Genomic DNA, 14,747 nt, shown 5'->3' on the forward strand with positions numbered 1-14,747 from the left:
GCACATTTTTAAATATTTGTAATATCACCTGCTGCAGAAACTATTAATTAACTGTGTATGTTTCCTTATTCCAGACCAATGTACTGAAATATGTATATTATGTGGATATGTTAAAATTAAATTCCGTATTGGAAAAACACTCAGACATTTACACTTTTAGACCGGGAAGGTTTTAAAAGCCTACAAGTTTCATTATGTGTTTATCAGAGCTGAATTAAATGATATAATTTGGTAATGAAAGGAGTTTGTCAATGACAGGAAAACTAGAAAATGGCAGCACTTAAAAACTAGGCACATTTGAAGCTTCCTCAAGGAATAACACTTACAGAAGGATATTTTCAAATAAGTGCACTTTGTTGCTGTTTTGGGAGCAGGCAGTAATATCTAAGACAAAGACATAAATGATACATTTCCAGATGTGAAAGTCTGTCTCTGTTCATTATTTCGGTTGAGAGGAATGCCAGGACGTATGTATTTTAATGCAAAAGCTAATAACCGTGTATGGTCCGCAAAACTAATCTCATGGTCCTTCCCGTCCCGGGCAACATCTGCTTGTCAGTACCCTTCATGTCACAAAACTGGCAGAATTTGAAGCTTCAAAGTGCTTTGAAATAAATGATTGAATGAATGAAAGTATGAAATAAGTGAAAATGCAGGTGTATTCCTTTAGATGTGTTTCTGCTTTAACATGAAAATCCTTTAGCAATTTGAACAAACACATCTACCTCTATTATGTATATTTGTGTGTGTGTGTGTGTGTGTGTGTGTGTGTGTGTATGTATGTATGTACACTACCGTTTAAAAGTTTGGGGTCAATTTCCTTGTTTTCCATGAAAACATGCATTAAATTAATTTGAATAGGAAATATAGCAAAATAAATTGGAAATATAGTAATGTTATCTAATATATAATGATTTTTAATTTAAATAATAATTATGTCCTTCAAACTTTGCTTTTGTCATAGAATCCTCCATTCACAGCAATTACAGCCTTGCAGACCTTTGGTATTCTTGTTGTCAATTTGTTGAGGTAATCTGAAGAGATTTCACCCCATGCCTCCTGAAGCACCTCCCACAAGTTGGATTGGTTTGATGGGCACTTCTTGCATAGCAAAAGGTCAAGCTGCTCCCACAACAGCTCAATAGGGTTGAGATCCGGTGACTGTGCTGGCCACTCCATTATAGACCGAATACCAGCGGACTGCTTCTTCCCTAAATAGTTCTTGCATAGTTTGGAGCTGTGCTTTGGGTCATTGTCCTGTTGTAGGAGGAAATTGGCTCCAATCAAGCGCCGTCCACAGGGTATGGCATGGCGTTGCAAAATGGAGTGATAACCTTCCTTCTTCAAGATCCCTTTTACCCTGTACAAATCTCCCACTTCACCACCACCAAAACATCCCCAGACCTTCACATTGCCTCCACCATGCTTGACAGATGGCATCAAGCACTCCTCCAGCTCCTCCATTTGGTCTGCATCTCACGAATGTTCTTCTTTTGATCCGAACACCTCAAACTTAGATTCTTCTGTCCATAACACTTTTTTCCAATCTTCCTCTGTCCAGTGTCTGTGTTCTTTCACCCATCTTAATCTTTTCCTTTTATTGACCAGTCTGAGATATGTCTTTTTCTTTGCAACTCTGCCTAGAAGGCCAGAATCCCAGAGTCGCCTCTTCACTGTTGATGTTGAGACTGGTGTTTTGCAGGTATTATTTAATGAAGCTGCCAGTTGAGGACCTCTGAGGCGTCTGTTTGTCAAACTAGACACTCTAATGTATTTGTCCTCAGTTGTGCACCGGGGCCTCCCACTCCTCTTTCTATTCTGGTTAGCGCCAGTTTGCGCTGTTCTGTGAAGGGAGTAGTACACTGGGTTTTTTTGACGAGTTTCAGAAGAAAGTTCTTTGTTTCTGGCCATTTTGAGCCTGTAATCGAACCCACAATTGCTGATGCTCCAGATATTCAACTAGTCTGAAAAAGGCCAGTTTTATTGCTTCTTTAATCAGCACAACAGTTTTCAGCCGTGATAACATAATGCAAAAGGGGTTTCTAATGATCAATTAGCCTTTTAAAATGATAAACTTAGATTAGCAAACACAACATGTCATTGGAACACAGGGCTGATGGTTGCTGATAATGGGCCTCTGTATGCCTATGTAGAGATTCCATTACAAATCAGCCGTTATTTTAATGGACAAACGTTAGTGTATGTGTTTAGTTTTAACCAATACCTAAAGCTCTTATGTCACCTTTTGTAAGTTTAGATAGGACCTCTGCAGTGTATATAAACATTGCATTTGTCAAAGTGAAATACATACATGATCATTTACACCTGTTAAAGAATAGTGATATGAATCTCTGACATGTCCGCTGGAGATCATACACTGGAAACAGAAAAGAGACTACTGGGATGTGAACTAGAAACAAGCTGAGGTCTTTTGATATGACAGGCATGGGCAATGCGCCAGATACACGCTGACTTTTTAAACTCTCTTTATCCACAAAAGGCAGATTTCAGCTGTCAATTGAATAGCTGATCTTGAGGCATAAAGCAACATTTGCAAGTTTATTGCAAAGATAAAAAGGTTAGCACGGCAACACAGGGACACTCACCTGCGGCTGTTGTGTGAGAGCGGAGACAACTCTCAGACACAACCCTGCATAATTATCTCTCTTCCGTCTTTTGTTAATAAGTACGTTTCTAAAATTGTTGAAAGACAAAAATATATAATTAATTTTGTGGGATTATACGTTTGTAGAACACAGTGGGCAGATTGTCTAAATTAATTCAGCACCAAAAAAATGTAAAGCCTTTAAACACAGTATGTTAGACACCATATATCAGTCCTCCATGGCTCATAGACTTCTCCACTTCAGGTAGTTCCTTTCTGTTTCATTCAGTTTCCCTATTTTAGCTTCAGCTCATCCCTATGTGTACTAGTTGCTCCCAGTGGCCTATAGCAGGGAGTGGGGCTGTGGCTGATAAAACCTGTCTGTTTCTGGTACAAATACTCTGGTAGTTAAAAACTGTTGCATTGCGTTTCCTAATAGTTGTCTCAATGAGTGAGATAATACTTTAAATTACATAGGGATATTCACTTTGTTATTCCTGCATAAACAATGCACTCAGAGTTTAATATAGTTCTCTTTACATAGTTTATGGAGAACAATAAATAATGATATATACATAATTCGCCTTCAAGGTGTAATCATTTAGAATATGATTTCCCAATATACCAGGCATCCTGTATATTCTTGTATATCCTTGTATGTTCATTCTATCTATCCATCTATCTATCTATGATTTCTTTAACCTCTTTTGTCAGTCATTTCCATAGGACTGAAGATCAGACTTGATATTGGATGTGTAACCAAGGTGATTCCCTGTTATTGCTGTGCCATTTTACCCACGTACATAATAAGTCATTACGCCATGGTTTTGAACGAGACACGACACGGCACAACACGAAGCACAGAAAATCAAGTTAGTTGAATGTTCGAACTGAAAAGTAATTCAATTGAACCTCACGTCTTCTCCTAGATGTACATCACCAGTACAGTAAAAGCCAAAGGATCAAGACTAGCAAAACCCGTGCTGTCCCTGGGGCTGATGTGTCTGGCCTTCCTTACTGGAATTAACAGGGTAGCTGAATACCGAAACCACTGGTCAGACGTAATTGCTGGATTCATTATAGGAGTGGCGATAGCAACGTTTCTGGTAAGCATCACTGTGTTATTGTTGTTGTTTAAATATGTTGTGTTACTCTTCACATCTTGCTTTTCAAAACCTGGAATAAACTGCCAGCTGCATTTACAACTCAGACATGACACACGGTTGTAAATGTCCCATAAGTAATGTTCAGATTACTACAGTGTACAGTATGATACTGGGAAATTAAGTCATTAAACTGTACTGTGAATGATTAATGAACTCGCCAAATAACCAATTTAAGGTAGAGGACACCAACCCTCTTTAATTTTAGCACTGGCATTAATATAAGTTTGCTTAAGTGATTTTGTAATAGGACAACGGACAGTGCCAATTAACTTTTCACTTGCCAGTAGTTATTGTACCTGTGGAGTTGAATTTCTTTACTATTTTCACAAAGTTAAATGTTTCGGAAATTGATTCTTACTAGATGTTTTTTCTATCAGTTTCTCCTTTTCAATGAAAATGTTGATTTTAATCGAATAGATTGTGTTTTGCTCAGGCATAAATAAGACCCGTATGGCATAACATTAAACATTTTCAATTTGCAAACAGAACAAAAGATGGGTAGCACAGATAAAAAGTAAACACAGGAACTATCTCCTGCCTTTCTTTGGCATATTAATGTAATGTAAAATAATGTGAAAAGGTAGATGGAAGTAGTATTTAACAGTATTTATATATGAATCACAAAAACAAAAAAACAAAAAAAACCTGAAGTCTACCACAAGGTGTACAGATTAATCACCTTAAGTGGTGCTTTTGATTCTTACACTAGTGGTAACTAGGACTATATTTAGCCTATAAATTAAATTGCTGCAGATTGCCTGCCTACAGGCTACATAAGTCTTGGTACTGTAAGTGATAAAGAAACATCTGTACTCAGACGGCACAATATCTCCACGGCCCCAGCTGGAATGTCAATGGGTAGCTGTGCCGGGGTGAAGCTGCTCGGTTTGTTTTTGGCATGTGTAACACTGTGAAGACTGTTTACTACCCAGCAGAAGAGAATTTTTGAAACTGAAAAAATATCTATTTTAACAGCTGAAGAATATCCAAGGCTCTGTCCATTTTCAAGAACCTTTTTTTTAACGAGTACAGGGTGGACAGCAGGGATTCTCAGTCCATTGCAAAGCAGCACTGAAGAAGTGAATATACTATAAACAGTTAATTTATATTAATACACACACACACACACACAGACACACATGAGCAATAAGATGTCACTACTGATACGATCTTTGTAATCAAGCATGCCTTCTTGGCGTAGTTTTAGGAAAGTGCTGTGAAATGATGGTAATCAGCATCTTATTCAGAACAGCCATGTTGAAGGACAAAAAAAAAAAAAGAGTGAACCATCAGATAAGATGAAACTGAAATGCATCCTGACAGGACTAGAACACCTATTTGCCGGAGAGCAGAAGAAAAGCAGAATGCAGTGACACAGCACTGCAGGGGGGATTTGTTTCATTTAATAAGAGAGAGGACTCCTTATGTGGCTCTCGGGTGAAAATGCATAAGACGTCTCACTCTTTGCAAATAGTTAAACACAGGGCAAGATTGTCAAACATTGTCTAATTGATTTTGAAGGATATTTACATGGCGTGTCATTGGGGTATCACTGTCACTCTTTGTGCTCAAAGACTGTAAAGTACATTTCCTATAGCGATGTGGGAAGTGGTGTTTTAAAAGTAAACTTGAAGCAGAAGACACTGTTTAAATCTCCAGATATGCCTCCTCCAGCTATCTGTAAGATTGGTCTGAATTATAGTATATATAGAATGGGCCAGCTAGTTATGATACTTCAATTAAAAATGCAATTGAAAATGTTGATTTTAAGAGAATCAAAGGCATAAAATCTTCAGTTCTACCGGCCAGTTCTTGGACTGGTCGTCTGATATGGTTTAAATAAATTAGACTTTTAAAATGCATAGTATTAGGGAAAAAATGTGAGGTGTCAGTGTTGTTTTTTTTTACTGCTATTGTTGATATAGTTTAATCAAATCTGAAGAAATATCACCAGTATGACATGCTATATAGCCTATAGCAAATTATTACTTTCCTTTAATTAAACTTGATTATTTTGCAGCACGAACAGATAAAAATCGGAGACCAATGATTAGATGCCACTATTTGAATAGCTGATGATAAATGGACACATACGAGTTCATTTTAAACAACATCAGTGAGGAAATGTTTTCTTTGCAAGGGTGCTTTGGAAACGAGAAAACATCGATATCTCTAGCACTGTGTTGAGTTTGAAATCAGATCACAAATGACATTCTGTAGTTACAGCCTGAAGTGATTTTAATGGCTCTGAAAGCCTACTGTATAAATGGGAGACAATCTTCTTAAAGCTTAGTATTAAAGAGAGTTTATTGAGATAACGGGCAAGATATGAATGAGTGTAAAACAACAAAATGGTGATGTAAGGCTTGTTCAATTCATCATCGGCTTTTAGGTGTCTTTGCTTTGTGGTTTGACCTCTGTAGGAAAAATGTTTTCGAAAATATAGACTACTATCTGAAAAGTAAAATGCTGTGTTGTGAGAAATAAGGTATTTATCATTTATCATTTTCCTTTAAAATGTTATCCCCCCTATGGGATTTCTCTGAGGTTAGAATGGATCTTTTGATAGTATATGGTTCTTTAAAAGTACAAGCAAACCCTTTCAGTTTTTGTCATTCACGTGCATCATTACTCTTGTGTTTTTTGTTTTTTTTGCAATATGCTAATGTATAACTGTTCTGACTGACAGTAGATTTTAAAATTATAATAAATTACGCTTAGATAAAGATGATTAATATCACAATAGCTGAAAATATTCTACAGTAGAATGATATGCTTTGTACTACACTAATTAACAGTCCGTTCACACTTCCGGAAGCAAGTTTTCCCTAATGACAACCGATGTTGTGAGCAGAGCAAACAGTAACACACAGCCCAGGACAGGGTTGGCCATGTGAGAGAAATAAAACAGCAGAAGCTCATGAGATGCATTGCTTGCCTCAGCACATTTTTGTTCACACAAGATTGAAAATGCATTCGTTCTTCCAAGAAACCTTTACATTCTTTTCTTACTTGTCCTTTTAAAGGTGGTTTGTGTGGTTCACAACTTCAAAGGGAAGCTCCTGCTGAGTGAACAGCCACAACCTGACAACTTAGCCAACATGCCTATGCTCAACCTCCCGAGAGTAGAGAGCCCCTTGGAGAAGTACACGGCTTCGCAGGTAACCAGCATTTCGTGCAAATGTTTCTGAAAATGTGTTTAGGCAAACTGGCTTACAATTTAGTGTCGGGACAGCAAATGCATCATCATGTTTTGGTTAAGCTGTACATTCTGTGTCTGTTGGTCACCATTCCTTGATTTAGGTCACGTGTCGGGCTGATTGTTCTGTAATGTAGTGTAATTTTAATGACAGCTTTTTTTTAATGGCAAACATTGAGGCCCTGGGATGTTGCCATACCTACTATATGTCTATGTATAAAGATACTATAAGATAATTTGGGTATTGCATAAAGCTTGTTATAAAAAAACACTAAACCAGCTGTTACTTTTCTTGGAGACACATAATGTTTTTAGCATTTGTGGAGCTATAACATGAGCAATGATATAGGGTATCACTTGAGAAAAAGTGCCAATTCTATATTTATTATCATGGTCAAACTGCAATGCAATTATGTTTAAGAGCATGTCTAAAACCTCATGTTAGTTTTGAGTAAACCTTATATTCTAGGAAACATCAGCATGTATTGCTCTTGATATAAAATGTGCATCCGGTTTCCCAGCACCGCATGCGTGGAGACACTGGGCAAGAGACGCTTCAATCCAACACCTTTAAAGCGCGCCTCGTCCGGTTCTTTACCTGGATGACAGGGATTAACCACTTTGAACATCTTCATGACACAAGGCAATAAACGTATGTGCGCTACACTGCGCACCTGTGTGAAGGACTCAGGGCTGCCAAAACTCTGGAGGTTAGATGTAATGCACAACTTAATTCGGCCAGGTGATAGGCTATCTAATCTGATGATTCCCACCTTGGGTAACAAAAACCAATTGGCTCTAGAAAATGATTAGTAAAAGTAGTTGCTTCTTGTTTATATCCAGAGCAGTTGGCAGTCCTTGTTTGATTGCTTTATTTTTGTTTTGTTTTATTATTAACCTAATTCAATATGTTATTTATTTTTGATCAAGTCTAGCAGCATTATTTTACATTCAAAAATAAAGAAGACAATCACCGCATTCAGAGGAATTTATACCATGATTTCAGATTCTGAACATTGGTAGCAATAGTCTTTGGAAATCCTTGTTTAAATTCTTGTATAGTTTTTACCATTATCTTTGGGGTCATTTTAATTGCTTCATCTGTACTGGCTGAACACAGCCCAGGGCAACACCTGATGTGCATCTAGAATAGGACATTCACTGTCATCATATAGACACACGCACACACATATATATAATCTCATCAGCCTCAATCGATCCACTGCTGGATGAAGGCCTCCCCAAGATGTTTCCATTTGTTTTGATGTACAGCATCTGTTTTCCACACCAGCAAATCCTCTTATTTCATCTTCCCATCTTTTATGTGCATCTTTTTCATCTCCTGGGATTCTGTAGCTTCTTTTGTCCATAGTTGGCTTCTTGAAATGTTTCCAGCCCATTGCCATTTGAACATCTTTCAATGGTGTCACATTGTTAGTTTTGCTTGTTCTTGGATCCATTTATATTTTTTTCTGTCTCTTCTTGTTATTCCAAGCATGCACCTTTCAATGCTACTTTGTTTTGTTTCCAGTTTCTGTATCATTTTTGCATTCAGTGACCAGGTTTCAGAGCCATAAGTGAGCACTGGTAGTATGCATTGATCAAATACTTTTGTCTTCATGCAAATGGGTAGATTTCCCTTCAATAGCATGCCGCTCTTCAAAATGCATCTGCATCTCCATTTGTTGTCCAAGGTAGACAATTTGTTTAGTTTTAACAAAGTTGTTGAACACTACTCGAGTTTATTTTGAGTTCAGTTTTCTTACTTGCATCCTAGAGTTCTTGAATTTAAAGCTGCAGGTGCAAGTGTTTTTGCAAAGATAACGATGTCATTGACAAATCACAGGTTTTTCTAGTAATCTCCGTTTATCTTGATTCCTTTATCTTCCCTGTCCAAAGTCATGAACACGTCTACAAGTGTTGCCATGAGGAGTTTTGGAGAGATTGTCTCTTTGCTGAACTCCTTTGCACATCTTGATCTTGTCAGTGTTTTGGTGGAGTCAGATTATTGATGTAGCATTGTTGTAGATACATTTAAAAGAGTTGTATTGAATTAAATGCAATGTTGTAATGGACAAAGCCCATGCCCAATGATAGCTCATATTCTCTACATCTTTCTAATACTCCTTAGACAACTTGAATATGACCCATCATGTTTTATCCACTTCTCAATCCTGCTTGTTTTCTTGGTTGGGCGAAATCCAGAGTATCTTGAAAGTGATGTGTTTTTAAATGTTTTTTATATGACAGAATGTAGATTCATGGGCTTATAGTTCTTCAGATCCTCTTCGTCTCTTTTCTTGTGAAAAGGATGACAGTTCTGTGTCTCCATTTATCTGTGATTAGTTTTATTCCAAGACTTACAGAAAAGGTTTGCAAGGCTTTCTTCCATCTCTTCTGCTTATTTGAAGATCTCCACTGTGATTCCATCTCCTCTCTCTCTCTCTAGATATAGATATAGATATAGATATAGATAGATATATAGAGATATATAGATATATATAGATATATATCTATATGATAGATATAGATATAGAGAGATATATACTTATATATTTTTTCCCATATTTTGAACAAAAACCTACATGGTGCATTATATATTAGAATATACATTAGTGCTCAAAGATGCTTGTGATGAAGCAAGAAATAAGTTAAAAGTATCTTCAGTGCATTACATTACATGAATGACCTGTAGTCAGCTAATTTTGCCACCCACCTCCTCCAAGGGTAGTCACCTTGCTAGCTTGACATTTACACATCTAGCCGGCTTCTTTGAGTTTTTAAATGCATTTCTAAAGGGTAACGCACACTAATTTATGTTTTAGAGCATATGGGGAAGAAAAGACTATTTTATAATGTTTTTATCAGTTAGTCCATAATGGTAACACATTTTGTTATTCAACATGTCTTTAAATTAGCATAATACAATTACCGAACAGCAACACTATTTGCAAAACACAGCTTGCATTGTAAATAAGTGACATTTGAGCGTATGGTTTTCACATTAAAATAAGTAAATAATTTACAATCTAGTTTGCTGTGTTACTTTCAATGCATGGTATTTAAAATGATTTAATGTGACATACTCATTTACTTTGCTGAAAAAATAAGCATGCATTTGTATTTTGCTTTTTCATTTATTTGTGTGGAACTTAAATGCATGCAAAGTCAAAAGTATGCATTAAATTGTAAAGCTGAACAGTTGTTACTACTTTTTGCCAAATGTTAGATATAAGCAATAATAGTATTTGTAGGTGTAATCACATAAAATGTCAACTGAAGGCATCATTTCATAAGCAAACAACTTCATACACTTTACTATATTAGTACGATATTTGTCTATGTTAATAAAGTGGATACACCTCCCAGCACTTTTTAATATCAGACCAATGCAAACCCAGAATAGCATTGGTAGCAATATAAGACTCAAGTATTTGTTTCACAATTCCTCTGTTGGATTAATTCTCAAATGTATCATCATTACTATCAAGAACATAATTGTTTTGTCATCCGAACGCCGAAGGAAACTGTTCCCAAACATTTCCACATCTATGAGCGTTGCAGATTGATATACAAAGGTTTGTTACCATCCAATCCAATACTGTCAGTACAGAGGAAATACATGAAGTTCTTTGTTGAGCTCATGTGCACAGAGCTTTCTAAAACTAGAAAGACTGTCATGTAAACTGTGACAAGTTTTGTCCTCACAATCATATATAACACTTGTAATGTGATTTCTACATATTTATATGTTCAAAATAATAAATACATCAATGGAAAAGTTGCATCAGTTGAACATTCCCAGATTCAGGCTTTGAAATACAATGTTGTTGTTTATATTCATTTAATAGCAATATATATATTGTACACATTTTAAAAGATTTGAGTATTTACAGCTGGTGCCAACATTTGTCATAATCTGTGGAAATACAATAGTGTACTTAAGTGGTCAGAAATCTGACCCTTGTGAATGTTTCCTGAAGTGTTGGTACTGATTTCTTAATTTATACTGTGCATATTTATGCAATTTTGGGCTCACCTTTCTTTGTAAATGGTTCATTTGCATCTCACAGGGCCTCATTTGGTTTCAGATTTGGGGAGCAGACAAAGGTTATGAGCCAGTTGAACAAGATTATCAAGGTAGCAAAGATATTTCTACACGCAATGCATGACTGCTTCCCTTGCTATGATGGGTTATTCCAAGGCAACAGCACCATCACCCATCAACCGTACAGTCACATCTCCAGCTTTTCACAGGCAAAGGTGTAGTTCAATACAGTGCTGGGCTTGGCCTCCTTAATGGCAGCTTACAGAACCAGTCCAAGTCAGAATGGCAGCCAATTCATCTACACTTACATGCGTCTATACACAACATTTTGACAGTTGGTATAGGTATAGTCTCACTTCAAACTTAGTTTCCCGATTTGAGATGATTTTATAGTGTATTGTTAAGAATAAAGGAAGAAATTAACAGATCAATGGGAATAGTAAAATAAGAAATCGAAATGAAAAGCATCTTGCTGGAAATGTATCGCAACTACATTTTCAAAGCAGGATACTCTGTGCTAATCCCTGTGGTTTTGTGTCTTATTACAAAAAAAAAATCCTCAGAGAAATAATTTATTCTAAAGAAAAGTAGGTAGATATCAAATGGAATATAAAAAGCAAACAACAACAAAACAAAGTCTATAAGCTGTATATATGTGTTCATAGTCACCAGCATGTGACCAGCAGGCAACATAATGCTAAGCACTTTTTATCCCACTGCTTTCAATAAATACATTATGAATGCATACCTGAATGTCTAACGTTGTTCCTTTGCTCTCCAGAATCACATCGCCTTCGCTGAAGTCACATGACGTTGAAGCGGCCTCCTGTTCGACACATTGGACGTCATCACTATTCACTGTTCAGTCATCGTAGTCAGAGTGCAGTTCTAATCCCGAGATTATCCGTTCATGATCACAGTAGCTTCAACCGCATCCGTAGAAAAAGCTACTCAAGTCCAGATGGGAAACGGCAAAGAATTTAAAAGAGACAATAACCCCTTTTCCCCGTAGTTTTGTACTGGACCATACGTAATACTTTCTCTCCAGGAGGGTTTTGTTTTTTGTGTACATATTGCCATCAGTCACACATGCACCTTGACTTTTCTGGGCAGAATTGAATTCATGGAAGGAAACTGACAGCACTGTTTTTTTAAATAGTTAAAAAATTCCACTTTTGACATGTTTTTCTTTGTTGATTTATTTTCTCATTACTTTTTCTCATGTTATACACAACTAAAACCATACAGACTATTGCTTTCTTTAATTTAAAACAACATGAATATTCAAATGTGCAGGGTGCACTATATTTCCTCAACCCATGTTAAATACATCTCATTCATGCAGATAATTAGAAAATAATGATGAGATTTAAAGTGCCCACAGGAAACCGCTTTAAGTGAAGCATATCAGTCATAATTAGAAAAAAACGGAGATGGGATCTACGAAATATTTCCAATCTGACAAAACAAAAACAACCACAAAACGTTTGTCACACATCACAGTGAGAAACACCGATCCTGGAAGTGTTGATAAGAGACACAAAGAAAGAGGTTTGCACTTTATTTTGCAATAGATACCGTCCACCATTGTCAGATATAGCGATATGACTTACGCCTCTAGCTTTGAAAATCTATTTCCAACACTCATGAATTAATGAAGGATTGGCTGCGGTAGACAATCAGTTTTTTTTTGCTTGAGGAAATCCTATGTAATTCTAGTTTGGAGGAGGCAAATTAAAGTTCCCAGCGTATAATATACTTACTGCATGGGCAGACTGTGAGGATATATGACTGTGTCAGAGATTCGAGCCGTGCATCCTCCAGTAATAGTATCACTGTAGCTTTTTTTATTGTCAGGGTGATTAGGAATAAATCTTAGCTGTGCTACATTGCTGTGGATCACTGTCTTTGAGGAGACAAAATGTGACACCAGTGAACTTTATGATAATCATAAAAACAATAATAATGACGATAATACAAATTATTATTATTATATGCATTTATTCATCTTTGCATCTTCATATTTATAATTTTCTCTTAAATTACAGGTTACTAGGAAACGATAATTGAGGCATTACTGCATTTCCAGATTCCACCTTTTTCATACGAGGCAGGTTTTGTATTAATTATTATTATTATTATGTATTATAGCATTTTTAAATGTGTTTTATGATAGACTTACAAAAAAAATCCGAGTTTGGCTAGGGGATATTTCATAATTATTTCAGAGAACTGTCATGCACTGTCCATAACCTCACCCTTGGGAAGGCCTATAAAAACATACGCTATTTCTCAACCAAATTCTACAGCTATCTTTATCACCAGGGGCCTTTTAAATGCAATCCAAGCGTTACACCCGTTCAGGCTCAGACCAAATCAAGACTGTGACCCACCTGGAGATCGTGAAGTATGATTTCAATGCATTATAGCAACCTGCCGTCAAGCGCGGCGCTGTTTTTAATGGCGTTTTGATTTGGTCGGGGGCCTGGTTTGCCAGAACGGTCAAATTTAGTTCTGTATTTTCATTGTCCCATCACTTTGTGGTTTAGTGAGGCCTGTGAGAATTGCATCATCATGAACATTATGACGTTTAGCAATACCTCAATGTACAATTCAGTCCTGAAACAATACACCAGGCTTTAAGACTAACCCCTTGTGTAGAAGAAGAAATCAGTTTATAGAGATTCAGTAGTGCCGTAGTTCGGATTGGCATGTGATATTCACAAGATACGGTTTGTTTACGCAAATTGTATTGCCCTAACACGAACCTGTATAGCAATAACATTAGTGGTTTTGACACCATCCATTACACAAAAGCAGAACATACAGCTACTTCTCCACTTTACCTTCCCCAAGGAGGTATTTTGACATATAATATTATCTCTTTAATAAACTCCTCCAGCCAACAGCTGATTGGCCTGAGAATATTGCTATGACCGCACTTTTAAAGATGCCGAATGCAACTCAGAGCGTCTCTATTGCTGCTTCACAACACCCGGAATGAAGATCAATATCCCTAAAAATGCTGCTACAAAATCAGAGATGTAATTACAGTAATTATGTATCCTTCCCCTTTGTCCCTCGTTGTTTTTGTGCAGTGAACATGCGATCGCATTTCAGTCCTTAACAGATATAAAAGGGTGCCACTACAGGCGTTTTAATATACCATGAGCATCAGTCATGTACCACTGATTTATTTTGTATGTACTTTTTTCAATGGTTACATCTCCATCATTACTTCTATTCATTTAAACGTGAGTTTATTTTAATGTTGAGTACCAATGGCAGTCATTGGCTATGGGCAGCTTTTTATTGCCTAACCTGTGAATAAAGCTTTTATTTTTCCATTGTATTTTGTATTACAGCTACTGAATGAATTTGTCAGACTTGACACGTTGTACATCTTTTAATGATTTTGTGTCGTTGAATGAAGTATCCATATAACATGTAGAGTTTTAGAGTTTGTTTTTTGGCATTATCAAATGGTGAATTTTGTTCAATGATTTCAAACATTACAGGGTCACCTAGACAGCTAGTGATTTGGTAATGTTACTGTTAATATTCTAATTCATGCTTTGTTGTCATTTTAATATTGCTCCACATATTATATTTATTCCCTTTCCTTGTTAATTTAATAAATCATGACCTTTTACACTGTAAAAGAAATAAAAATGACATAGTTTGAAGACTTATTTGAATAAAAAACTAAATCTAGAAGTAAATGTGTAT

At 36.4% G+C, this 14,747-nt stretch overlaps 1 protein-coding gene across 2 annotated transcripts in view; it reads left to right on the forward strand.

The window, feature by feature from the left end:
- The window catches only part of LOC136714941 (phospholipid phosphatase-related protein type 5-like), a 53,775-nt gene extending 39,069 nt beyond the window's left edge, over positions 1-14,706 (forward strand). For both annotated transcript variants that reach the window (XM_066692585.1, XM_066692586.1), the window contains 3 exons: positions 3,535-3,711; positions 6,798-6,932; positions 11,800-14,706. In XM_066692585.1, coding sequence (XP_066548682.1) covers positions 3,535-3,711; positions 6,798-6,932; positions 11,800-11,829 — 342 coding nt within the window. In that variant the 3' untranslated portion in view covers positions 11,830-14,706. The remainder of the gene's footprint in view (positions 1-3,534; positions 3,712-6,797; positions 6,933-11,799) is intronic.
- The last annotated feature ends 41 nt before the right edge of the window (positions 14,707-14,747 follow it).

Source organism: Amia ocellicauda, chromosome 19 (genome assembly GCF_036373705.1).
Source record: "Amia ocellicauda isolate fAmiCal2 chromosome 19, fAmiCal2.hap1, whole genome shotgun sequence".
In the NCBI taxonomy this organism is placed as follows: domain Eukaryota; kingdom Metazoa; phylum Chordata; class Actinopteri; order Amiiformes; family Amiidae; genus Amia; species Amia ocellicauda.